This window comes from Callithrix jacchus, chromosome 19, assembly GCF_049354715.1.
Source record: "Callithrix jacchus isolate 240 chromosome 19, calJac240_pri, whole genome shotgun sequence".
Taxonomy (NCBI): Eukaryota; Metazoa; Chordata; class Mammalia; order Primates; family Cebidae; genus Callithrix; species Callithrix jacchus.
In genome coordinates, this window is record NC_133520.1 from 52,904,306 (window position 1) to 52,931,636 (window position 27,331).

General features: G+C 42.4%; 1 protein-coding gene across 7 annotated transcripts in view; it reads right to left on the bottom strand.

Annotated features, from left to right (window-relative positions):
- Positions 1-274: 274 nt before the first annotated feature.
- The window catches only part of DISC1 (DISC1 scaffold protein), a 371,616-nt gene continuing 344,559 nt past the window's right edge, over positions 275-27,331 (bottom strand). For 6 of the 7 annotated variants that reach the window (XM_054248129.2, XM_054248128.2, XM_054248127.2 and 3 more), the window contains 2 exons: positions 16,059-16,177; positions 275-4,580 (listed from right to left, as the gene is read on the bottom strand). In XM_054248129.2, coding sequence (XP_054104104.1) covers positions 4,442-4,580; positions 16,059-16,177 — 258 coding nt within the window. In that variant the 3' untranslated portion in view covers positions 275-4,441. Of the gene's footprint in view, positions 4,581-16,058; positions 16,178-27,331 lie in introns of those variants that run through there. The other variant, XR_013530016.1, reaches the window with a different exon arrangement.

A 27,331-nucleotide genomic window follows, 5' to 3' on the forward strand; every position in this document is an offset into this window, starting at 1 on the left:
AGTGGTATTATGGGTACCTTGTCTTATTCCCAACTCTTAGTGGTAATGTTAGGAGTCTGTGAATAGAGTATTTCATGATTTTCTGATTTGCTGACATCTGAAAGTAAACACATATGCAATTCTAAAGCATGGCTTTATTATAAATGTTTTCTGTGATGTAAGTAATTGTACAATTAATTATCCTGTAACAGAAAGATGAGATGAATAAACCTGATATATTTTTCTGTCATCCATACTTCAAAGGACAAAAAATCATCAAGGTGCACCATAGCTTGGATATCAGCTTTTATTTCATATAACAAAAAGTAACTTTAATGAAGCAATAAATTACATGACAAAATTCAAAGATTAGATAAGGTATGGGTATTAAAAATAAAAGTACTGAATTACATATACAAGAAGGCATTGACCAGTAGGTGCACGGTTGTTTTCTCCACAACACAGAATTCCTAATACTGGAACACTTCTGAAAAACACCAACTGGATGAGGATCTTCAAGAAAATCTGTCCAGTGTCAGGCTGTCAGTAGTCGTTCCTGGGATGACTGGGGAATGGTTAGGTTAGGATGATGGTGGGGTGAATAGGTTTGTTGAAGCCTGTCTGAGCCTAGACTTCACAGTCAGGCTCCCCTGGAAGTGTGGGAAGCCTCGTTTGCCCTACGCTCAGTTTCTTGGACTCCCCAGCCAAGATTTTCACAGTGGCCATGTGTTCTTAACCAGGTGAACAAATAAGTCCCATGGCTCAAAGTCTCAAAAGGACATTAAAGGAACTTTAGGAAGAGACTACTAGTTAAGGGCACGCTGCCTGTCTCTGACTGTTAGGTTCACTATTAATCCACATTTTAGCATCTCTGTGCCTTAGAAAAAGAGAATTGGTCCTCTTAAGGCTCAGTTGCATCATCCACAAACACCTTCCTTATAATGTTGATACGGGGATTATATGATACGACTGTAAAGAGCTTAGCATGGTACCACCCCTTACATGTTTCTGGGGTGGGGAAACCAGCCTTACTGCAGGGAAAGATGAGTTTCCAATGCTACATACTATTTGGAGAAGGATCGATTCAGTTTTGAAATTTCAGAAAGTTGGATGGCACTGGGACTGTAACTGCTAGACAGCATGTCCTAACTAATGCAGGTGAAAGAAAAAGTGGTGGCCATTTGAAAGCCAGCATTCCAGCGAGGCGGGCAGTAGAATATCTCACTTACTCTCTCACACCACATCCCAGTCAAATCAGACTCTAACTCATCATCTTCAATATGTGCTTTTGCTTGTGGTCTTAGCTATCTCCAACACAAATTTTTGTTGTTGTTTTAATGCTTTTAAATCTAAGTCCTAATCTCTCTCAGATATTTTTATGTTGCCCTGACAAAAACGGCCTTATACTATGGTTGGGGATACACAGTCCTGGGTCTTCCAGGGCTTAAGGCAGTGGCTTAAGGCAGTGGGGTTGTCCTGAGACGGTTGTGTAGCCAGAAGAAGCACTCTGGCTCTTAGCAGGCTTTCTGAATGACACTTTAAGACCAAGCAAAGACAACAGATGAGTTACAGCATGGGGTTGAAACATTAGGCCGGGCGCAGTGGCTCACGCCTGTAATCCCAGCACTTTGGGAGGCTGAGGCGGGTGGATCACGAGGTCAAGAGATCAAGACCATCCAGGTCAATATGGTAAAACCCCATCTCTACTAAAAATACAAAAAATTACTGGGCATGGTGGCGTGTGCCTGTAATCCCAGCTACTCGGGAGGCTGAGGAAGGAGAATTGCCTGAACCCAGGAGGCGGAGGTTGTGGTGAGCCGAGATCGCACCATTGCACTCCAGCCTGGGTAACAAGAGCGAAAACTCCATCTCAAAAAAAAGAAACATTACTCACCTGCTCAAATACTTCAAAATTTGCTGCAGGGAAATGAATACACTATCCACTGGAGGTACCAAAGAACGCTTATTTGGGGTTCAAATAATTCAAAGCAGTTATTAACTTGCAGAATTTTCAAATACACCATGACCTCACAGAATTACTTCATGAGGTGTCTAAGTAATACAAAACACTTGGGCTAGTGACTGTTAACATGTCTGGTGTCTGGGAGGCTTTTTAAAAGACATATGTCAAAGTAGAAATTTGTTATTGGCAACGTGGTCAATCCTGACTCTTCTCAAGTTTTGCTTCACTGGCATTAATTCAAGGATTCCAAGTGCCACGCGACTAGTTCATAATTTTCTTTAGACACAATTATAAATAATTCAGAAATTTGGTTCATCATTGAAAAATGAAGTCCAGGAACAAACTAATTATGCTTATTATTAAAATATGTAGAGTGTATTTTGCTTGCGATAAAGCCGCAGGGAACACAATCAGCACATTCACATATGGTGCTTTTGCTTCGTTTCCTGAACCCCAGCCAATTGCTGGCTTAAGCAGGGCCATCTCCTCGACTGAGGACAGAAGTGCTGCACAGTATGGAAGGCTCAGCAAAGCACCAGATGCCTTCTGGAAATGCCAGTGACTTCAGGAAATGACCAAAATGGCCTCGTATCCATGGATCCTAGTGAAGGCAGGAACCTCACTATCCCTGAACATATCAATGAGGACAGAAGCACAAACAGAACATTTACTGGATTAAATTTACCAATCTGCACAAGTTTGAGTGTGGTTTCTGAAATGATATAAGTCAGTGTTTGGACTAGGACTTCCTCGGAGAGTGCAGCGCTGACCAATACTAGATCTATGGGATATGAATAGGAGTTACATGAAAAAAATTCATGATCCATTAAACTTGGAAAGTTTGAGGTTAGATAAAATCAAGTGGCTTTCCTTATTATAACTTCTCTCACAGACTAATATGCTAATGTGTCCTGTGGCTCTCCAAGCAGATATGATGGTATGGTGTATTTACCAAAGGTACTTGACCAGAGAGGGGGACTCCTTTGGTTAGAGAGCACCTCTTGGGGCCACCTTCCTAAGTGCACTTTGGGAAGTGCTGCCTAATTGAAATCAGCCTGTTTTGCAGCTGTCTCAATAGGAGTCCCAGCTTGGCCTGCAGGAAGAGCCCAGCAGGAGCCCGCAATGCCCTTGCATTATTGAATACTGCACTGATTTACTGAGTACTACATTGGCTGAGTACTGCACTGTGTTACTGAGAACTGTGCTGTCCTACTGAGTACTACACTGTGTTACTGAGTACTGCACGGCCTTACTAAGCCCTGCACTGCCTTATTGAGCATTGCACTGTGTAACTGAGTACTGCACTGCCTTACTGAATACTGTACTGTATTACTGAGTACTGCACTGTGTTACTGAGTATTGTACTGCCTCACTGAGCGCTACACTGCATTCCTGAGTACTGTACTGTCTTACTATTGCACATTTCTGAGTACTGTACTGCCTTACTGAGTACTGCACTGCCTGAGTACTGCATTGCCTGAGTACTGTACTGTATTACTGAGTACTGCACTGTGTTACTGAGTATTGTACTGCCTCACTGAGCGCTACACTGCATTCCTGAGTACTGTACTGTCTTACTGAATATTGCACATTTCTGAGTACTGTACTGCCTTACTGAGTACTGCACTGCCTGAGTACTGCACTGCCTGAGTACTGTACTGTATTACTGAGTACTGCACTGCTTTCCTAAATGCTGCACTGCCTGGCATTGAGTGAAATATGTTCCATGGGAAAACAGAACAGGCTCAAACATTTCATTCGGGTCTCCTGATCCATTCACAGCCTCACTACAGGTAAATTACAGAATGTCCTGATGAAACAGAGACTCTCGAGGATCCTTTCTTCAGATGTAATCATTGCCACAAAAGGAAACTGAAAGGTGGCATATCACTGACAGGCTGCTGCCTAACTAAAATATCTTTTGGAAATTGCATAGTAATTTTTCTAAGATAATATTAGATCACAGGAGAAGTAAGGTGAAAAGCTGTTAATTCCAGACTCTGAGGTTAATTAGCTCTCTTAGTGGTGCACCTGTAGGAACGTGTAACAGGTAGGATGACAGAGTCTTATGCTTGGTTTCCTTTTTATAGAATCTTGAATCAGGAAATGTTTTAGTTACAGCAGAAGGCAAATGGTGTAGAAAAAAGAGATATTTTTTTCCAGAATTCACCCCAGCTTCTCTCTACTGGGGATTGAAATGAAAATATTCTTGAATCCTGTGCAGGACATTCCCATGAATGACATGGCAAAGAAAATTTTTAATGACATTTAGAAGCAAATTCAGCAAATCAGTCTCCCTCTCCATATTCCAATTTGCAGACTCCTCGGTTTCTGACTCATGAGAATGAACATGAACCACCTTTCCACTGAAAGACATCAAGGCTCTGTGTCTCCATAATTGATTCAGGCACATTAGTTATGCAGTGGGAAGGGAGAGTAGACCCCCGGGTCCAAACTGTTGACATGGTGGCCCACCTCCCTCCCCCATCCCGTCACTCCTCAGGCTTGCACTTCCCGGACACCAGCTGTCATGCAGGAAGCTGCAGCTTCTCTTTCCCCCGCCTCCTTTGCTGGCTGGAGCTGCAGGATCATGGCCTGCAGAGTTTCCTTCACCATCTGGAGCTCCCTCTTGAGAGACTGTGGGCACGTTGTTAAGGAGCACATCCGAAGGTGATGGCGGCCCTCTGCAGCCTCCAAGGGATGGAAGAGCATGTGAGCCCCCTGGAAGCAGATGGGCACTGCCATCTAATTGCAGTTTCAAGTTCTTTCAAATTGTAGGAATTAAATATTAATACAAATTTTACACTTTTTCTTTTAAGAATAATTGCAATTTCTACAATGCCTGAGGTACTGACTATCTCAAATCAGGTCTTAAAAAGGAAATGGAAGAGTAAGCTCTTAGCTGAGACAGATGGCCACCTCAGATGCTCAATGATCTGTGGTTGGCAGGACCATAACTCCGGCTAAGCCCCAAGTTGGGGTGGGGCAACTGTCAGATGCAAATACTCTTGATAGTGGAAAGTGCTTGAAATCAAAATCTCCTTGAGAAATACAGGATTTGGGGTCACCTAAGTAGGGAGAGGAATACTGGACCAGACTCAGCTATTAACCTGGTCCCTGTTCACCACTAACCAGCCTTGTCACCTTATGCAAATCAGTTACAGCCTCAGTTTTCTCATGAAACGATGACTTTGAAATCCCTCTGGGCTCTAACCTGCTGTTATCTGTTAGTATATTTCCAGGGACTTGACAGAGTCCTTCAAAGGGCAAAGAGAGCTCCCTGTTTCTGGGTTGGTTGGTTGGTTCTTTTTTCCTTTAATTGTTGAGATCTTAGTTTTCTAACCTATAGTTATTTCTCACATGGAGAAAACAATCATAGAGAACTTAGCAAATAGTCATAGATAAGGCTGTCGTTCTCTTAAGACATGGGTTCTCATCTGGGTGTTCAAGCGGGGGAATGTTTGACCAATCGTGGTTTAGTGGTTTTTCTGTCCATACCTCATCCAGTTCATCCTTTCCCTTTTCCCTTGTAGTCAGAACAACTCCAAGGCAAATGCAGGGTGAGAGTTGGGTTTAACAAGCAAATTGGTCCACTCTTATCCTACAGGAGCCAAGGGAGAAAGTAGAAATACGTTGATACCACCTAAACATGCTGAAGTCATCACATAAAGCCAGACCACTCCAACAGGACTAGATCAGACATGGAGGGAATAGAGAGCTTTGGGAAAGGAGTCTGACTGCTCACGGACCACCTACACTACAATGTGGTTTTCCCAAAGTGCAACGTCAATGCAGTGTCAAGAGAAACAGACGCCCTTACGAACCACTGTGGAAAGCGTTCCCTCTCTTTTCTTTCTTTCTTTTTTTCTTTTTTTTTGAGACAGATTTTCACTCTTGTAGCCCAGACTGGAGTGCAATGATGCAATCTCGGCTCACTGCAACCTCCACCTCCCGGGTTTCAGTGATTCTCCTGCCTCAACCTCCCAAGTAGCTGCGATTACAGGTGTGAGTCATCAAGCCAGGCTAATTTTTATATTTTTAGTAGAGATGAGGTTTCACCATATTGGGCAGGCTAGTCTCAAACCCCTGACCTCAGGCAATCTGCCTGCCTGGGCCTCTCAACATGCTGAGATTACAGATGTAAGCCACCACATCCAGCCTCCTTTCTTTTTTGAACAAGGAGCTCCAGAGGATCCTGGGAATGATGCAAATGAACCTCTTCTAAGCAAATGTGCTGAACCACCCTGAAATGTTCTAGCAGTTTTTCACCCTCTTGAAGCTTCACCAGACTCTATCATTTGTGTAATTTCGTGCATTTGAACTTGATGAGAATAGGAGTTGGGTAGGAGGGGCCCAAGGGAAGAAAGAATCCAATATTTGCCTTTCTTTTTGCCTTTTTTTTTTTTTTAGAGGCGTTGGCTGCTTCCATTTCTTGCATAGCTCTGCTAATCTTTAGTGAAAACATATACGACTTTATACAAGCAAAAGCATACGTGGTCCCAGACTGAATACCAAACTGGAATTTAATCACAAAGTTATGCTACATCTATGAAGAGCAGGCAAAGAGCTTAAGCAGTTTATGAATCCTGACAAACTCCTGAGATTTAATTACCTTTGACATGCAGCCTGGGACACATGCCGCTATTTGTAATGTGCTAAATGCTGACAAAGGTTTTTAAGAGAGAGAACTTGAATCAAAACGTGATGTTTCTTTAAAAACTCATAAAACTTCTGGCCCTGACAGAACACAACGAGGTTAAAAATAAGGAGTGAGGGGTTACGAAAGCAAAAGATGAAGGTATAACTAAATGAACACATCAGCTCCTCATACAACAATCTAACACAGAGAGGTGTCAGAAAACCAGGATTTGAGTAGGTAACTCCCTTGCTATGGAAAGCCGAGCAAATCAGTCAATGCTTAATTATTCTACTTGTAGAATAATCATGCACCTTCCTCACAGGGTTAGGGTTCAAAGAAATATTTTTTTTTCTTTGTTATAGTATCTCTTGTGAGTCATCATGAGATTTAAGGTTTATTTCTTAATATGACAGATGTAACAAACACCTTAGGCTCTGCTGAAGCAGGGATAGACATCAGAAATCCTAGAGACCTCATTTAATGAACCTGTAGGGGAAATAATCATTAAAATCATGTTTTATTTGCAAAGTACTTCTCTCTAACCAACCTGCCTATATGATTCCTTACACAATTTGCGTTACAAAGCATTTTGGATGTACTGAAAAGGAAGAGTGCCCAGGAAAAAAATGTAGAATGGGGTGAGAGAAAGCACATTGTAGAATAATTTGTATGGAATGATCCTAATTTTGCAAACAAAGACTATTGAGATAAGCCATTTATAGATCTAGAAAAGGGCTTCAGGAGGAGATAGTAGTGACCTGTTGGTAGAGGCACTGGAAGGGAAACAGCATTTTTATTTTCCATATTTCTGTGATATTCACAATAGAAATGTGTTGCTTTCATATTTAAATCAATATGTTTATAAAAGAAAGGACTGGAAGCCAGACTCAGTGGCTCACACCTGTAATCTCAGCACTTTAGGACGCTGAGGTGGACAGATCACCTGAGGCCAGGAGTTCCAGACCAGCCTGGCCAACATGATGAAATCCCGTCTCTATTAAAAATACAAAAATTAGCCAGGCGTGGTGTTGCGTGCCTGTGATCCCAGCTACCTGGGAGGCTGATGCAGAAGAATCACTTGAACCCGGGAGACGGAGGTTGCAGTGAGCTGAGATCGCAACTCTGCACTCCAGCCTGGGCGACAGAGCGAGACTCTGTCTCAAAAAAAAAAAGGGCGGGGAAAGAAACCACTAGAAACATTTCCCCGTTAAGCGGTTGGGAGAAATGAAAGTGCAGAGAGAGAGAGATCCTCATTCTTTCTTTCATTCATTCAAATATTCAAATGTTTCTTCTGTGTGTTAACAAATGTTATAAACACAACAATACAGGAGTGAATCAAAGTCACTGCCACCATGGATGGCATAAATACCTATGAGTGCAGCAGAAAGTAAACAGGCGCCATGTTGATAGCATGTCCAGCTGTGCTGTGTTCACAGTGAGCTGGGAGCTGTGGGAGGACCTGGAGCAGAGGGGTGACATCATCAGTTTGGCTGCTATGCTGAGAATGAACTAAAGGGGGTAAAGGCAGAAGCACAGAGTGACCAGTTAGGAGACCACTGCAATAGTTCAGGCAAGAAACAATCATGGCTTGAACAGGGGAGTGGCAGTGGAGGTGAGAGAGGTGGCTAGATTCCAGATGTGTTTTGCAGATACAACCAAGGGCATATGGCGATGGTCTGGATGTGGGATATGGAAAATGGAAAAGGCATCAAGAAGGATTCCCTGATTTTTCATCTGAGCAAATAATTAGAAAAATACATCTGTGTTTTATTGAGAAAGACAGGACTAGGAGTGAGTAGTTTGGGTTTTTTTGGTAGAGTAGGGGAGGAATTGGATTTTAGACAGGGTAAGTTGGACAAGCTTATTAGCCAAGAAGAGATGCTGAGTAGAAAACAGATGTAAGTCTGGCATTCATACTGAACCATATATTTTTAAAAAATAGTTTTATAGGCTGGGCGCAGTGGCTCATGCCTATATTCCCAGCACTTTGGAAGGCTGAGGTGGGTGGATCACAAGAGATTAAGACCATCCTACTCAACATGGTGAAACCCCGTCTCTACTAAAAATACAAAAAAATTAGCTGGGCATGGTGGCGCACACCTGTAGTCCCAGCTACTCGGGAGGCTGAGGCAGGAGAATTGCTTGAACCCAGGAGGCAGAGGTTGCGGTGAGCCGAGATCGTCCAGCCTGGGTAACAAGAGTGAAACTCCATCTCAAAAAAAAAAAAGTTTTAGAACATTTTCCCACTGACTTACAGAAATATAAACTACCTTATTTGATACATCTAAGCAAGATCCGAAGGGGGCTAAGTTGTAGCTATAATCAGATTTTCTGATCACTACTCCAATAAGCTCATAGTTGAAGGCCATTACACTTGACCTTAATTTTTGTCAAAGAGCTGAAAAACAAAACTCCACTATTAAAATATTAAGCAAATTCCAAAACTAGAATAGAGGTGCTAACTGCACTTACGTGCAAGAATAGGCCTCAAAAAAGCAGAATGATTATTACGATGGCTGTGCCTTAGCGACCTGAGTAGGTAAGTAACTGTCCCCTGTCACAGAGATGCCACCAAGTACCTGTGTATCTAAGAAAACAGCAGAGTCATTAAAACAAAGTCACAGGATGAACCTCCTAACATCTTTAAAACACTTTTGGAGCCCAAGGCCATTCTTTACCTCCTTGGGGTAGACTATTCATATGGTAGGGAAGTACATAACGTTAAAATGTCTGTGTTTGCAATAATTAAATGAGTAAGACAGCGAGACACGTGCATCCAGGAATAGATGATAAGGCAATATTGTCATTCAGAGCACCATTTGCAAAAGCTTCTGGAATTCTTTAGATAGACTTTTTTTTTTTTTTTTTTTTGAGACAGCGTCTTGCTGTTGCCAGCCTGGAGTGCAGTAGTGTGATCTCGGTTCACGGTAACCTCCGCCTCCAGGGTTCACATGATTCTTCTGCCTCAGGCTCTTGAGTAGCTGGGACTACAGGTGCGTACCACCAGGCCCAGCTAATTTTTGTATTTTTTTAGTAGAGAAAGGGCTTCACCGTGTTGGCCAGGATGGTCTCCATCTCTTGACCTCATGATCTGCCCGCCTTGGCCTCCCAAAGTGCTGGGATTACCCGCGTAAGCCACTGTGCCCGGCCGAGTCTTTTGTTTTAATAAGAAAACAGTTGAGTGTTTTACTGTCAATAAGTGTCCAAGTGAGCATTTCAATGGCTTAGTCAAAATTAGGTCGTCTGTTCATCTGACCTAGTTTGGTTCAAAAGAAACAATAGTACAAGTTGAGCATCCCAAATCCCAAAAGCCAAAACCTGAAATGCTCCAAAGTCCAAAATCTTCTGAGCACTGACATGACGTTCATTAGAACATTTTGGATTTTGGAGTTTTGGAGTTGGTATGCTCAACTGGTAAGTATGATGCAAATATTCTACAATCTGAAAAAATCAGAACTTTGAAACACTTCTAGTCCCAAGCATTTCAGATAAGGGAACCTCAACCTACATATCATTTAAAAGGGCTGCTCCTTTGCTACATTATTTCTTCTTACCACCATTCCTTCCTGGGTAGCCACTACAGCCCATAGTACTAGAGAATTTACCTTCATGGAAAAGCCATGAGAACTCACAGTCTCTTAAAAGCAAAGGAAAAAACCTTGAATATACCCAAGACTTGATTCAAAGGATTTGATGCTTGTACAGGGAAACTCTGTGTTGCCTACCTTGTGCCAAGCCCACCTCGTGCTGAGCCAGCAGCAGGACAGCCCTGTGTCTACACTCTTGCCCTCCCCCACCCACCGTGGGGGCTCCATCTCTTCCTCTTCCCACTCCAAAGCCTAAGTGAGAGCCTAACGGAAGAGCTGCGACTACCTTATCTCCACCAGCCCATCACACACAAAGCTTTACACACTAACATCTTAGGCTCTGGGTTTTCTTTCTTTCCTTTCCTTCTCCTTTCCTTCCTCGTTTCCTTTTCCCTTCTTCCTTTCCTCCTTCTCTTCTTCTTGCTCCCCTCTCTCTCCCTTCTTTCCTTCCTTTCTCTCCCTCCTTCCTTTCCTTCCTTCTTTCCTTCCTTTCTCTTCCTCTCTCCTTCCTTCCTTCCTCCCTTCCTTCTTTCCCTCCCTTCCTATTTTCCCTCCTTCCTTCCTTCCTCCCTCCTTCCCTCCTTCTCTCCTTCCCTCCTTCCCTCCTTCCCTCCTTCCCTCCTTCCCTCCTTCCCTCCTTCCTTCCTTCCTTCCTTCCTTCCTTCCTTCCTTCCTTCCTTCCTTCCTTCCTTCTTTCCTTCCTCCCTCCCTCCCTCTCTCCCTCCTTCCTTCCTGCTTTCTTCTTTTGGCAGTGTCTTACTCTGTTGCCCAGGCTGGAGTGCAGTGGTGTGCAATCTCAGCTCACTGCAACCCACGCCTCCTGGATTCAAGCAATTCTCATGCATCAGGAGTAGCTGGGACTACTGGTGCCCACCATCATGCCCAGGTCATTTTTCTATTTTTAATAGAGATGGGGTTTTGCCATGTTGCCTAGGCTGGTCTTGAGCTTCTGGTCTCTATAAATCCACCCACCTCAGCCTCCCAAAGTGCTGGGATTACAGGTGTAAGCCACCGTACCTGGCCAGGCTCTGGATTTTCTCATTTATAAACTATGTGAGTGGAACTCCATGATCCTCATGATCCCTCTTCCAGCCCCTCAGCTCTATAAGTGGAAAACATCTCCAAGGAGGCAGGACAATCTCACAAAACTCCTGTTAGCTTTGTCTGTTCCAGCTGAAAGTTTGAAAGTTGAGCTAAACAGGGGTCCTTGTGGAGCTGTGGTGTTTGTGAACAAACCTGGACACATTCAGAGAATTTGCATGCCATCAACACCACCAAACCAATCAACTGGGCACCATGCACTCCCAATACGCAGAGAAACAGAATTCCACAAAGGCTTCCCAGACGTGGATGTAAATAAAACTGCAAATAGAACCAGACTGACTCTACCTTGTCTATGACTCAGAGGCAGGCAGAACTGCCCTGAGGGCTTTGAAATATGCCAAAAATGTACAAACCACAGGTGTACTTCTTTTCCTTTGAAAGTGGGTTGTAGAAATTGAAGGAGGAAAAAAAAAGAGAAAATCCCGCTTAAAAATCCACCTTAACTTAGGCTTCTGGTTACAACATTTTGAGCATGGAGGAGATACTGCATACACTCAAAATGTTTTTCAAAGCATAACTGCTAATTAGGACCTCAAATGACTGTGAAAATGCACTACAGACTCACACTAATGCTCCTGGAAGTCCCGGCTTGACTGGCTGTGAAGTCACACCTCCTGTGCCATCCTCTGACACTAGGCATGAGCCACCTCTCCACCGCCAGGCTCCCCCAATTAATGGTACAGACTGTCTTCAGACACTCACCGCCACAGAAGCTGATGGGTTTGTGTTGTTATTTGGTCATGTTACATGTAATTCAGCGAGCCTGTGAATGATGAAGAGGCATGGGCTGTTTCCTCTCCCTCCTTAGATTTGTCAATGAGTGTCTTCTTGGGAAAAGTAGGAAATGCCCAGTAGACTGCCCATAACTCAGATATTAAATTAGAAGGCCACAAGGACCTATTTGGAAACTCAGTCCCACTGCCCACCCCTGGCCTCTGTTGATGCCACTAATAGTCCTTATGGCTGGATGTGGTGCCTTACGCCTGTAATCCCAGCACTTAGGGAGGCCGAGGTGGGAGGATCACAAGATCAGGAGATCGAGATCATCCTGGCCAACATGGTGAAACTCCGTCTCTACCAAAAATACCAAAATTAGCTGGGCGTGGTGGTGCGTGCCTGTAATCCCAGCTACTTGGGAGGCTGAGGCAGGAGAATCGCTTGAACCTGGAAGGTGGAGGTTGCCGTGAGCCAAGATTGTGCCACTGCACTCCAGCCCAGTGACAGAGCAAGACTGTCTCAAAAAAAAAAAAAATTGTCCTTATGCACACATAATGGTTTATGCAAAAACTGAGTGTAACAGTGTTTTCCACACAAAGAATAAACATTCCTGGTAGCATCTGTGGCTTGAATCTTTCAGATGCGGACATCAATGTGGGCTTACATTTATCACATTCCAGTGTGGTCTTAGATTAACTGGGTACCCTCTACCTCGTATGCACAGTGGGCTCTGGCAGCTTGCTTAATGGAATCAAACAAAATATTGCACTCGCTGTGCAATTCTTCTGTGTTGTTGACAACAAGCTGTTTCTTTCAGCCACATTCAGCATTGTATCTTTGATCAAAAATAGAAATACAAACCAGTCAGAGTTTGGCTGGAGGATGCTGGCAGCCTCTCTGAATCTCTAGATAAGCTCTAATTTGAAACAACAGCTTTTGTTCGTATAGGGGAGCCTCCACAGAGCCTTGTAAACATGTCGTTCTGTCTTAGGGCATAATGTTCTGCTCAAATTTAAGTGCTGCTTTGTAGGAATTCAAAGACACCTTCTGTATATTTATTCTCAACCAATGACAGAACAAAAGTCTGGGATTTGAAGAAAAGTCTGGATTGAAATCCATATTGTGGTGTGGATTTTACTGGAGGGAGGGAGAGAGCTGACTTCGGTACCTAAACCAGTGCTTGTCTGCTTACCACAGCAGAGATCAGTGAAATTCTCAAAAAACATAACATCAGTAAAATACTTTCACTAGAGCTTAAAATTTTAAAGGAATTGTGTTCCATGGAACAAACCTGTCCCTTTACTTACAGGCATGGCTGCCTTCTGACAGGCCAAATAGGACCGTGGAGCTTGTGGCTGGAAGCTTCTGCTACTCATCAGAAATGACCTTGTGCCAGCCAAGCCATTCCTAAGCCTTGTTTTTTTCAACTGTCAAGTAGGGATAATAATCCCTATCTATTTATAGAAGTTTTATTAGAATTAAATGACTTTTCACCTAAGCCATTGTGGAATGACTTTTCACCTAAGCCATTGTGATTCCTTCAAGTGTTTATTACGAAATTGTTGAATTAATCTATCTTGAAATTTTTACGTATAAATGGGATGTTCTTTGAGCTTGTGACTAACATACTAACAACTGTGAGACAAATTGACTTGGAGAACAGTTTTCTCCCTAAAACCACGCACTTACCCATGGCTACATTAAATGCACATTGTGAATATAGCCTCATTTAACCCCCATACAAGCCTTAGAGGTGTATGTTATCCTGATGTTACAGATGGGAACCCTAATGCTTACAGAGGCATTATCACTTGTCCATGATCCCACAGCTACTATATCTGGTTTAAATCAGCTCTGGAAAAACTAAAATGGTCTTGTTTTTTGTCTGTTTGTTTGTTTTTGTTTTGAGATGGCATTTCACTCTTGTCATCCAGGCTGGAGGGCAACGGTGCGATCTCAGCTCACTGCAATCTCTGCCTCTCAGGTTCAAGTGATTCTCTGGCCTCAGCCTCCCAAGTAGCTGAGACTACAGGTGCACGCCACCACACCCAGCTAATTTTTTGTGTTTTTAGTAGAGACGAAGTTTCACCATGTTAGCCAGGATGGTCTCAATCTCCTGAACTTGTGATCCGCCCACCTCAGGCTCCCAAAGTGCTGGGATTACAGGTGTGAGCCACCGCGCCCGGCCAGGTCTTGTTTAAATACTGCTCAACCCCTTTCTTATCAGGGGTCTTTACTACAGCTGCCTCCCCAGTGATAGTAAAAATAAGATCCAATTCCCCAGAATCAAACTAACCTTTTAGAAAATTTCAAAACAAGAGAACAGCACAGAACCCTGACTGCGGGCCTCAGAACTGCTACCGGAAGACAGAGGAACATCCCACTTGGGAAGTGCCCATGTGCGGGGCTGGGCAACGGGAACTCCTTCGCATCCATTGCAGTGTTTTGCTCCTTTTGCAGTGGGTTGCTCCTCTGTGCCCATCATCTGCCCATTTGCTGGAAGCCATATCCCCTTAGATGTGCTCAAAGCTTTGTGACCTCATGAATGTGGAAAAAATAAAAATGCCATCCTTATTCTGTTTCTATGCTTCTTTGGGAAACTTTTTGATAATGGCTTAAATACAAGCTTTGTAAAAGGCAGGAAATTATGAAGAACAGAATATCCGCTTGTAAAACCTACTTTAAGCAACGTGAAAATCATTGCTGATTAGGTTGAAGAAATGTTCTGCCCAGCTTAACAAACAAGGTGGAAAATTCAAAGTTAAAGAAGAAGCATTTGATCTATCATTAAATCACAGCTCTGAATATCTGTGACAAAGGTTAATCCTTGGCCATTCAAATCTGCTTACACTCACACACACCCCATAAAGTATAAGAACCAGAATTGTAAAAAGTAAGACAGCAATGAGAAGCAAAGAACAAAATAGCGAAATTTCCCACAAACACATCTAATAACAGACATTCTATTGAATGGAAAGGATGACTGAATAGGGAAGTAAAGGTTATAGGGCTGCATGTCCCTTCCACCATCTGTGTACCCATCCGTTTGCTCTTAGCAGAACCAACCAGTGACAACTCCATCCACAGATCAGCACAGAATGGAGTGCTTCATACACATGCATACCGAAGCCAGTATGTTCTCAGGCCATCTTGCTCACTAGCAGCTAGCTTTGATGAAGGTGTTTGTAGGTGTGACACCAAGGATATTAAGTCTGGTGCAAGAATATCCTATCACTGAGAACCAGAAAGGACTAGACTGAGTTCAACCATGTGTACATGGTTAGAAGCTGAAAGGAAATAATCCAAAGTCCTGTTTGTTTTGTTACTCTACTGCCCATTACTAGGCAGAATTGATAAAGAAATTCAGAGATGGATTTAGGACACTTGGTAGTGAAAAAGCTCATAGGAAAATGAGCCAGTCAACTGTTTTCTTTCACCAGGGCCACACAAAGCCACCTTTACACTCACTAGAAACTGCATTTTGCTTTGGCTTCATTTTGTGGATGTCTGAACTTAACTGTTAGTGGTTGAGCTTAGCGGTGAAAAATATTGAATTGCTGCCAGGAGTGGTGGCTCACGCCTGTAATCCCAGCACTTTGGGAGGCCAAAGTGGGCAGATCACCTGAGGTTAGTAGTTCAAGACCAGCCTGGGTAACATGGTCTACTAAAAATACAGAAATACAAAACCCCATCTCTACTAAAAATACAAAAAATTAGCCAGGCCTGGTGACGGGCACCTGTAATCCCCACTACTCAGGAAACTAAGGCAGGAGAATCTCTTGAACCTGGGAGGTGGAGGTTGCCGTGAGCTGAGACCACACCATTGCACTCCAGCCTGGGTGACAAAAATGAGATTCTGTCTCAAAATGGAAAAAAAATAAGAAAAAACATTGAAAACTAGAGAGAAAACATTTCATGCCTGATAATCTCAGAGTTCTGAGATACTCTGCCCTACAAATAACGGCAGTATCTATTTGTTGCCATCTTCCGAGGCATGGAAAACTACCCTTTAAAGACCCTTTCTATTATGAAATAACAGCTGTGCTTAATCTGCAAGATGAAAAGGATATGAATGAGATCTTCATCGTGACTGTGGATTGCTGTGTGAAGTTGATCTTCCAAGTACAATAACTTCTTGCCTATATCTTCACACTTTTCTCCAAGTTCTGCAGAAAGGATGTAAGATTCCTGGCAGGATGGGGAAAACAAGACCACTTGTTAGAGCCATGAACACAGTGCACAAAGGGAAGCTCTCTTGAAACAGCTCTCCTGGTTTCTGTACCTCAGTCAGAATCGTGCTAGCGGCTGTGTCTTCCCTGGGGATCAAACTTGAGAAGATGTGAACTGATTTCAAGTTATGACCAAGAATGAGTTTTGTCTACATAGCTCCATAGGTTACCTCCCTTTTCTGGTCATTTCAAAGTGCTGTTTCCAGTATGTCAAGTCCCAAAGTGGATTTATCAAACAGAAACCCTGAGTCTTCCAGCTTTATCAACGAGCAAATTCATAATTTAATAGAAATTCTTTTAAAAAGTGGGGAGAGGGGTCACAGGAGCAACTGGGCTAACCTGTAAGGACAAAGGGAATATTCCTTTAGGAACACAGAAATTGACAAGGGCACTGAACATTTGTTTACACACTGATCGCAGTCCCTGAGTGCTAGACTTTTAAGTGCCAGGAGGTGTATATTGCATATATAGCTGCTGCCACCACCATACACAGGAATGTAAGCCCCGTTAAGAGCAAGATGATGATGTTGCTTGCTGCTGGCCCTGGAGCCCCTGGCATACCCTGGCACATGACAGGCACGTAGTATTCACTGGTTTGATGAATGAACAGTTGAGTATTAGAGCACCTTCCTTCTCTTATGTTTTCCCTTCAAACTTATTTCTATGAGCCAGAAAAAGGACCTTCTTTATGTCACTTTCCTGCACAAAACCACCACAGAACAGAGTCCGAACTCTGCCATCGTGTGACCTAGCAGAAGGTCCATGGTTCAGCTGTATCCCCCTACTCTCCTAAAAGCAAGCTAAGCTTGCCAACCAGACTAACCCCATTGTCTTCTCTCAAGCAGTACCTTTCCTTCAAAGGCCCCAAATAATTTCACCTTGTAGTGCAGCCATTCTGATAAGCACTGTATGTGCCCACTCAAGTGAGTGTAAGCTCCCTGAGGGTAAGGACCATGGGTTAGTCATTCATTCATCCCAGGGCCCCAAGTCGAATGCTGTTCATGTAGAAGGCCATAGATTTGCAAAGGAAAACAATAAACAAGGTTAAGAAAATGAGAACAGAAAATAGAGATTCTTAAATTAAAGCAGGGGGAAAAGCAAGAAATAAGCTCAGAATTAAAACTTAAAAGTAAAGGTAATATTTCCTCAACTAAGAGTGAAAGCTTAGAAGAATCAGGTGTGGTGGCTAATCCCAGCACTTTGGGAGGCCTAAGTGGGTGGATCATGAGGTCAGGAGTTCGAGACCAGCCTGGCCAAATGGTGAAACCCTGTCTCTACCAAAAATACAAAAATTAGCTGGCACGTTGGCTGGCACCTATAATCCAAGCTACTTGGGAGGCCAAGATAGGGGAATCACTTGAACCTGGGAGGCAGAGTTGGCAGTGAGCTGAGATTGTGTCATTGCACTCTAGCCTGGGCAACAGAGCAAGACTCCATCTCAGAAAAAAAAAGAAAAGAAAAGAAAAGAAAACCTTAGTAGACACAGTAAAAAAAATTCTGCATAAGGGAAAGGATTGCGATATGTATTTAACCAGCTTAAATTGCAAGGTTACTACAAAAGCTACAATGAATACCCAACAATAACAACAAATGCCCAGGTGTGTAGTAATAGTCATTGATAAAAAGACTTTGGAGATGACGTGTTATATAATATTATAATCAGAGTCCATAAATGACAATTAAACCTGGTATATAATTTGACTTTTGCTATATTATCTTTAAAATTTACATGTCAACTACATTAGAATAAAATAGTGCCAATGGGAACTGCAAATAACTATTGTGAATACTGGAGAAGTCTAGTATATTGAAGAATGAGCTATGAGCTACAGAATGAGCTATACTCATTTACTGCAAGGAAATGTATATAGAAAGGAAATCTAGTGGCAGTAACATACAATTCTGAGGACATATGGACACAATGAAAGAAACTTTAATGTGACGCACCCATGAAGGTTTACTCAAAATTGACCGTAACAGTGGTGTGAAGACAGCAAATACATAAAGATCACAAATACACACACACACACACACACACATCCCTATATGTACACATACATATAGACATATATACGTGTATATATAGATATATTTTTACTGATCCTAAAATAAAATTATCAGTCAAAGATGTGAAATTGAGGGTAGACAGATTACATGAAAGTGTAGACACTGGACAATGAGTAACACCATCGTCACACCTGAAATAAATGAGACACAAAGAAAAAGAACATCTGGGAAAAAAATGATAGACAGTCATGAAACCACAAGTCATACAGGAAAAAGAAAAATACAGTGTTAGCAGGAAAATACATATATATGACTGACAACACTCTCACAGAGAGAAAAAGCATAGACTCAGAACAGAGAACCAAGGGATTTAAAACACCCTTAAATGAAATCAAGTGACTCAATCTTCATCTTGTGGTTTCAACAAATATGAAATCAAAGCCAAATTAAACAAATTTAAAATATACTTTCACATTTCTCCCCCAAACATATAATTCCTGCCTGTTTTCCTTTTTAAATTATGTGCAGATTGATTGTAATGGCATACATTTTGGAAAGCAATTTCATACCACATAACAAGCGCTTTAAATTGTTCATATCTGAGGACCAAATAATTCCCTTCTGGAATTTATCAAAAAGAAATAAATTTGTTCATTTAAATTGAAATAACTTTTATTAAGCCCTTGTAATAAGCATGCAAAAATGCCTATAACATATATATCAAATAGAAATAAAAGATTTTAACCATGCAAAGATGATGGCATTAAAAATATGGGAAATAGGAAATAACTGTCCAGCAATAAAGGGAATAGTTAAAATAAGTTCTGACACATTAGATTTTTATTTAGCCATTAAAGTCATTTTTAATAAAAGAGCATTTAATGATGATGAAATAACTGAAATAGGTGAAGCATTAACATATTTATAATCATTATTTTGAGGGCAGTATTACAGGACAGTTTTCTTTTCCTCCGTATACTTTCCTGAACCCTTAACATCTCTAACATTTGGGAAAAAGTTACCAAAAACCCTAATTCAAACCTCAATGAAAAAAGGAAGAAATTTACCTGAAAATTTTTTTAGTTCTTTTAGAGATTAACAAACAAACAATGTAGCATAAGGGAACAAATTCAGGGAGCTCAAGTCACCATGTTCGGTAATAGAAGATCCGACCGGCATTTTTGTGGGGCTGTTTTTTCCAAGGCACAAGTTATAGGATCTCTCTCAGGCTCCTGTAGAAACCATTACTTGCTGGGCTGACAGCTTCTAATTCTGAACTGAGAGGATACTGAATGTGAACCAGGTGGATATTATTTGAGAGATGTATTACTTTACTATAATGCTCTCACTCGGAATCTTAGGAATAGATTAGTTTAGACCTAAACTGAGAATTGACAGCTGATGAGAGGGTAGGTTGACATATTTCTATCAATCTGATGAAAAGTTCTGTTCTGTCCAAAGAAATCTGTTTGTCCAGAGAGAGCAGAGTGGGATTAGAACCATGGGTATCAGCTGTGCAAAGTTGCCCGGGTCCTGCCTGTTAGCCCGTAAATCAGGGACTAGGGAAAACTTCCTTGGCCATTTCCATGCCATGCCCAGGTATGGTAAGGTATACGTATGGTTGTAGCAACACACTTTTCTGGAATATTACCTCTCCACCATCAAGGAACAGTTTATTACTTCTCTTCTTAAACCTGGATGGCCCTTGAGATTCCTTCAACGAACACAGTGAAGGTGACATCGCCTGACTTGCAAAGTCAGATCATAAAGGGTGACATGCCTTTTCAGATCACCCACCCTGGAACCCAGCCTCCATGTTGTGAGGAAGCCCAAGTTACATGGATGGGCTGTTTATAGATGCCTGGATGAGAGCCTCAGCTAAAGCCCCAGTCAAGAGCCAGACTTGGGAAGGACTGAACCTTTAAACAGTCCCAGCCCTTGTCTTCAACTCATTCAGCTAATACCCAGACATGTGGAGCAGAAACACCCTCCTCACAGTGCCCTACCCCAATTTCTGATCTACAGATCCACAAATATCATAAGTAGTTCTTTTAAATCACAAAGTTTCTGGCGATTTTGATGCAGTCATAGCAGCTAAAACAGTGGGCTTACATGGGTTGTCCCTACACAGAACCTCACATGGGTGGATAGAATTATTGCAAAATGCTAGCCGGAAGTGCATCTTCACTGGTACCTAGTTAGGGAGCCATTGTGATGGCTGACTAGACTTTTGAAGCTCACTAAAGTCTTAATGCCCAGACTTGTCCCAGGGAGGGGAGCTCTTACCCATGCTGGGAACTATGGCCATGAGACTGTGAAGTGCAACAAAGACATTACAATGAGTGGCCACTGCCACTGGTCAGTGATCCCAGATCCCTGGCTCCTGGTTCAATGATTTACTGAACAGTACAGGCATATATTCTGAGTGAGTGTGTGTGTGTGTGTGTGTGTATGTGTGTGTATAGTCAAAATTTCCTAGAAAATTCCTCAGGAAGACAGTGAGTCCTACATATTGAATTGCAATATGACACAGGGCCTCACTTACTTCCAGCTTTGGGAGAAGCGGCTCTTTCTTCAGTGGACACTTAGAGCAAGGTGCTCACATCATGAGATGTAGCAAGGTGAGAAATACACACATTCCTGTCTCCCGGGCCCTCACACTGGCCTTGGGGCACACCTACTTCCTAAAGAACAAAATTGCTGTTTAGTTAAACGATCATGTCCTCCTGGTATGTGAGTGTTTATACATTACAGTCACATAGGATGGTATAGTCTCTGCAGGGGGCATCAAGCATATTACACGACTTCAAGTTCTTCCCGTGCTTTGACAGCACTTTGCTGGAGTATGTTCTCTCAAGCCAGCGGGCTTTAGGCCTTATTCTGCAGAGATCCCCTGGTAGGAGGAAAGGGTTTTTACTGTTAACCCTAACCCAACTTCTATTTCTATCTGTTTTATTTGCTAAGCCTTCATAGAAAGCTAAAAATAAATAAATAATAAATAAATAAAATGGAAGCTGTTGGAGAGAGTTTGTTTGCTTGTTCTAAAAGAAAAAAATTCCCCGAGAATCTCAATACCTAGAAGTAGAGAGTGCTGGATCTGGTAGGGATCTTAGGAACCATCCTTGAGGTTCAATGCCTTCTTTTACATACAAGAAAAGAGACTCTGAGAGTCATTTATTTATTTTACTTTATGTTATTTTTTTGAGATCAAGTTTCACTCTTGTTGCCCAGGCTGGAGTGCAATGGCATGATCTTGGCTCACGGCAACCTCCACCTCCCCGGTTCAAGCGATTGTCTTGCCTCAGCCTCCCGAATAGCTGGGATTCTAGGCATGCACCACCATGCCTGGCTAATTTTGTATTTTCAGTAGAGGTGGGGCTTCTCCATGTTGGTCAGGCAGGTCTAAAATTCCCGACTTCGGGTGATCCACCCACCTCAGCCTCCCTAAGTGCTGGGATTACAGAGGTGAGCCACCACACCCGGCCAAAGAGTCATGTAACCTGGGCAAAGTGGTGATGGAAAGAAATCAGAGAAGCAAACAGCAAGTGTCTCGGGACATGGTGTCTCCTCCCTTCTACCTCACAACTCTGAAAAGTCAGTTCTGAATTCCCCGAGGGTTCAGTCTTATTAAAGGGAAATGCTCCCTTCAGGACTCAGATACACACCGAGTGGAGGTGACACTGATGACAACAATGACAACCTGGGATACAATGAGGAGCACAGGACTGGCCATCCACAAGTTTGTAAAATATCAGTCTGGAAGCAAAGAAAAGCAAGGGGGCACAGGGGAAAGGCAGCAAGAATGTCTTCTTTCCGAATAAGAACATGAGCATCTGGTCCCATCTCTCCCATCACCTCGGTGGATTCCAAATGAACATATTCTGAACCATGTCCACAACTTCACACACTGAGTGCTTCTCTGTGTGCAATTTGTAACTTTTGCTCCCATTTGTACTTTTAAATTAAATGTGATAAAAGAAAAAGAAAACCTGCATGACTGATGCTTGATAATTAAAATACCACCCACTACAAAGCCGCTGGGATTCCTAGCAGAAATGGAGTTTTGCAATTCTGAATGGATAAATCAAAGTACAGGTTGCTTGGCATTTCAAAGGGTCTTTGAAGACTCTCCAGTAATTTGTCTTGTCAGGTGGTCCTTTCAGAAATTCAAATTATTATTTTTTTCCTATCTGAACATCCATCCCATCATTTAGCCTTAGGAGTAATTGTTTTCCCTGTGGGTCAAAATGAAAAGCGGCTGCAACAGGTAAATGGTCTGATTGCTTCACCTAACACCCCCTCTCTTCAAAACCCTGCAGACTCCACTTCTCCCAGGAATGCTTCAATCCCAAATCTCCAACCCTGCCTGCCTCTGGGTTACAGGAGTTCCTCCCTGCATATGTAACTGCCTGTTTCCCTCACTAGATGAGAGAATGATACCCTGCCCCTGCCCCCAGGGTCCTAGCCTTGTTCATAAAAGGTGCTCAGTGATGCTTGTTGAAGTAATGAATGGAAACTCCTGTATCTTATCAGAACTTGGAAGAAGCTATGCTTTTTCTCAGACTACACTTCCAAGAGATCATCTCATATAAAGAGCTAGAAAGGAAAACTAGTAAGAAGAACCTTTCTGAATGCTGAACACATGCCTTTGCCTCAGTGCAGCCAAGAACAGCATTGCCTGGGATAATCTGCTTGCACAGGGACAGCCACGGGGTCCTGGGGCCCTCCACAGTTCTGCTGTACACACATGGCTTTTATTGGCCTCCAAGAAAGCCCTACCATCTTCCCTGCTGTCCCTCCACATGGGTATGATTCAGTAGCACCGACTCAGTCAGGCAATATTTCAAATATAATTTCCTTAACTCACCTCATGATCAAAACCAGTCAGCCTAAAGGTTGAGGCAGAAATTTTCAGCTGTGTTGAATTAGAGCTGATGTCAAATTTCTGTCCCGCTCACCCAACTCAGGGAGCGTGGTTTAAAAACAGAAAATAGGATTTCCTTTGTTGGGCAGGATTTTACCATTAAAATGACTTTCAAAAAACATTTTTCTATAAAAGTGCCTACCCAGAAAAGCATTCAGTTGCTAGCCTGAGCAGATGCCTAAACCACATGCCCCAGTGAGAACAGTCACAAACTCCAAGACCAGGGTCTCCAAGGACATTTTTCCTTAGCTAATTTCCCCATAAACGAGGCTTAAGTCTTTGCCTATGACATTTGGAAGACAACAACATTTAAAATTTTAGAGCTGGAGCTTATATTCAAAGGGTAGGAAACCGATTACAAAATAATAATGGTTGTTTTGATAAGAGCAAGTATCTGGTAACAATATCTCATCAGGCTGTATCTAGAGTGATGAGGAAATCATATTTATTATTTCTCTTCTGAATAGAAAATACCTTTGGAAGAGGAAACTGTTAGCTAAATTGCTAGGTAGGCAGGTACTACTGTGGCTGCCAACTCTACTTAGGAAAAGCTGCCACAACTAACAGAGCATACGTTTCAGAAACGTTATCATCAGTGGAGACCTGCCACACATCTGAGCAGACGGGCAGCACCTTGGGTTCAGTCACTGGATCAAGATGATTTAAATAGTCTATTTCTTAAAAGGCTGTCAAGAGTTATTCTAAAGGGAGGGGCCAAGTGAAGTCTGTAAGAATGTCAAGAAATAGAATGAGGAAAATCTCAAAACTGGAGTAAGGATTCTAAGATTAATCCGAGGAAACAGGCAGTTACCTGTTAGGTCTTGCTTTTGTGTGGAAAATACATTGTGCTGGGGGCTGCGCTGAGAAGTCATCAGTTACTTCCACCCTTGCTAGGGGTCAGTGGTGGATGGGGAGGGGTTAGTACCTGTAGCTCTAGCATGAGCCACCACCTTGGATACAGCACTCTTTGCTGTGACTCAACCTGCTTACCCAGATCCTTATTTGCCACTGCTGTGTAATAAGGCATCAGCAATACCTATCCACAAAAATATTTCATTCCCACAGTGAAAGTCACAGACTACACAGTAAAAAAATAAAATAAAATAAAAGGAAGGTGGTGTTCCCTTCTGGCCATCAAGTCAACTGTGTTTACATATTTCAGGGCTTTGATAGTATTTAGGTTTTTAAAAAATTAAAAACACATAAAACTACATACAGCACACATACATGGTTACAAGCCAGAAATGCTACTTGAGCCTCATAATGGTTGTTCCATTGTGAAGTTTCATTCCTTCTCCTCTGGCTTGAGGTAAACCAGATGTGATTCCCACCTTCCATGAGCTTAGCTGATGCACCAAAACATTTCCTTAGTTTAGTTTAAAATCACTGCCTTAAATATGTTCCTTTGGGCTGTTTTTTAAAAATATATGCTTGGCAAATACATTCCAGGAGTGCTATATGGCTTTCTCTTTCTTTTAAAAATATCACTGACATAAAGATATTTAGTTCAGACAAATGCCTGCCCACAACATAAAGAGTATCTTTCGCATCTATTTGACATAGACTTTATGATGTTTGTCTTTTCACGTAGATGCAAAGCTCTACAGTCGTGTAAATGCCACTAAACAGAGAGGCACAAATTGAGACACTGTGGGTATATCTTTATTACTCTGTATGATACGAGTATTCATCCGAATATCCAAATCATATGGTTACTTCCTGAATAACTGGGTATTTCTTTTAAAAGCATCCAGATGTTGTCAGTGGTAAGGAAAGCATCTGAAATATTTAGACCTCTTTAGGTCGGAGCAAGTCTTCGAGTATCCGCATGCTTGTTTTGAAGGTGGCTGGGAGAAACAAGCTCTAAATAAAAGTAATTAACAGAACCAAACAAATTGTTAGAAGAAGAAATTGCCTGCTAATTGGCATATGTTATTGCCTGTGGTTTCTAGCTTAGATGAAGGACAACCTTTGAAAAGCCAGTTTATATTACATGATCATACAAGGGGATGTGGGCTGCTTTTCTTTGAGCACACTGAGCTTGATCATCAAATTTAAATAAAACCAAACTTCATTAGAAACCTCTGAGAATAAAAATCCATTTGAATCCAAAATAAGATTCATAGCATTGGCTAATACCTGTATACTCCCCATTTAACAGAAGGATTCCGATTCTGGGGATAGTAACAGCCAATCCTAAGGTCCTTTAGTATCAGAAAATAAAAATGCAAAGCAGTTTGAGGGATTCCTTTTAAAGGAATTTTTTTTTTTTTTTTTTGAGACGGAGTTTTGCTCTTGTTACCCAGGCTGGAGTGCAATGGCACGATCTCAGCTCACCGCAACCTCCGCCTCCTGGGTTCAGGCAATTCTCCTGCCTCAGCCTCCCGAGCAGCTGGGATTACAGGCACGCGTCACAATGCCCAGCTAATTTTTTGTGTTTTTTGTAGAGATGGGGTTTCACCTTGTTGACCAGGATGGTCTCGATCTCTTGACCTCGTGATCCCCCCACCTTGGCCTCCCAAAGTGCTGGGATTACAGGCGTGAGCCACCGCACCCGGCCGGGAATGTGTTCTTTGAGCTGCCTATTGCTAAGAAATATTGAACTGTAAAGAGAAACCATGAAGGCAGAATTAAATGCCAAACTTCATCCAGGTTCACCTTACAGTAAAACAAATTTGAATTTTAAGTATTTTTTTGTAACTGTGCAACTGTAAGACTACCGTAGTTACTGTTTTTAAATGTCAGCATTTAATTCTGGTTCTGGATGTCACCCCTTCCAGGTGACAGCATGCTTCCCACCCTAAAGTCTCAGGCACCTCTGTAGTTTGCTGCAAAGAGACAGGGACACTATGGTTGGTGGTATTTACTTTTTCCCTCAAAAGGCACTCAGACAAAGAAGAACAAAGGGCCACTCTTCTTTCTCCCACTGTTACTCAAGCTTGTTGGCCTGAGGTTCCTAATCATATCAGCAAAATAAGATCTGCTCTGCTATAATCAATGCTTCCAGGAAATACATGGGGCTGGGTGGAGGAGAGGGTGTGGAATAACCAATGGCTAGCAAAGCAGAAATGCCAGCATGGACAGAATGGAAGGCATGAAATAATTCACTGAAAAAAGTGGTGCGGTAAGTCTTGGGCAGAGGTAGGATAATTTCATGCATGAGTTTCACAAAACTCCAGTCCCCATCTCCTGACTGTTCCTAGCTAGGAAGGACAGGAATCTCTTACAACCAGCTCATGGGGGGACTGGAAGTTTCCGACTTTAACTGCCCTGGCTCCCAAGAGGTGGGGGAACCAAATGCACTGTAGCTATGATGAGGGGGCAGAGTGCTATTTCATCTTCCACATTACAAAACCTCTCAGCTATTCCCAGGACACACTGAGGATTCATTGGATAACACCTCCTTTGTTATAAAAGCCAAAAATGAGTCCTTGCTATCCAGGCAGAGCCTGTCCTGCTATTGATCCCTCAGTCTGCACCAGTGAATGACAAGGAATTTCCAAGGTGAATGTGTCACCATAAGTCCCAAGGTTGTTTTCCTCAGAAGTGCTGAACTATTTTTAATTAATGGAATAGGTGCCACCATGAGGCCCTGGAGCCTGGAGCAAGGTTCTACTGACTTCCGAAAGAAGGAGAAGCTGGCAGATCAGAGGAATCCCCTTCCTTCCCTTGGGCAGGTGAAGGGGGCTGACAAGCCGATGACAGTAATTAACTGAGAGAACCAGCAGGAGCCAGCTAACTGAACAGAGCAAATACCTCTCTTATCCACCTGCCAGCTCGTCCCTGGCTCTGCTTTCTCTCTCAAATTCAGTGGCCAAGGCCAGGCCAGGGGCAGGGCCCCGAGAAGCCTGCACACTTCTGTTTCCATTGGTCAAGTCGTGTTTGTTTCTAAATTGATGTAGGACAGTTGTATTTAAGATCCTAATTTGATAATCTAAATAAATACTATGTAGAGCAATGAAATATTAGTGTGAAAGAAAAATGTGCTTGTCTCCATAAAAAACAAGTCTTGGGAAGACTCAATAACATTTAAGAGAGAGGGGGAGACTGAGAAATGTTTTTGCAAGTGCCCTTAAAATTTCCAGTCTACTCTAAGGACACCAAAAGTGGAAACTGTTGATGATGCATGATGGGTAAGGTTTACACAAGAAGGGCCATGTGAAAAGCCAATCAGCAGGCTCT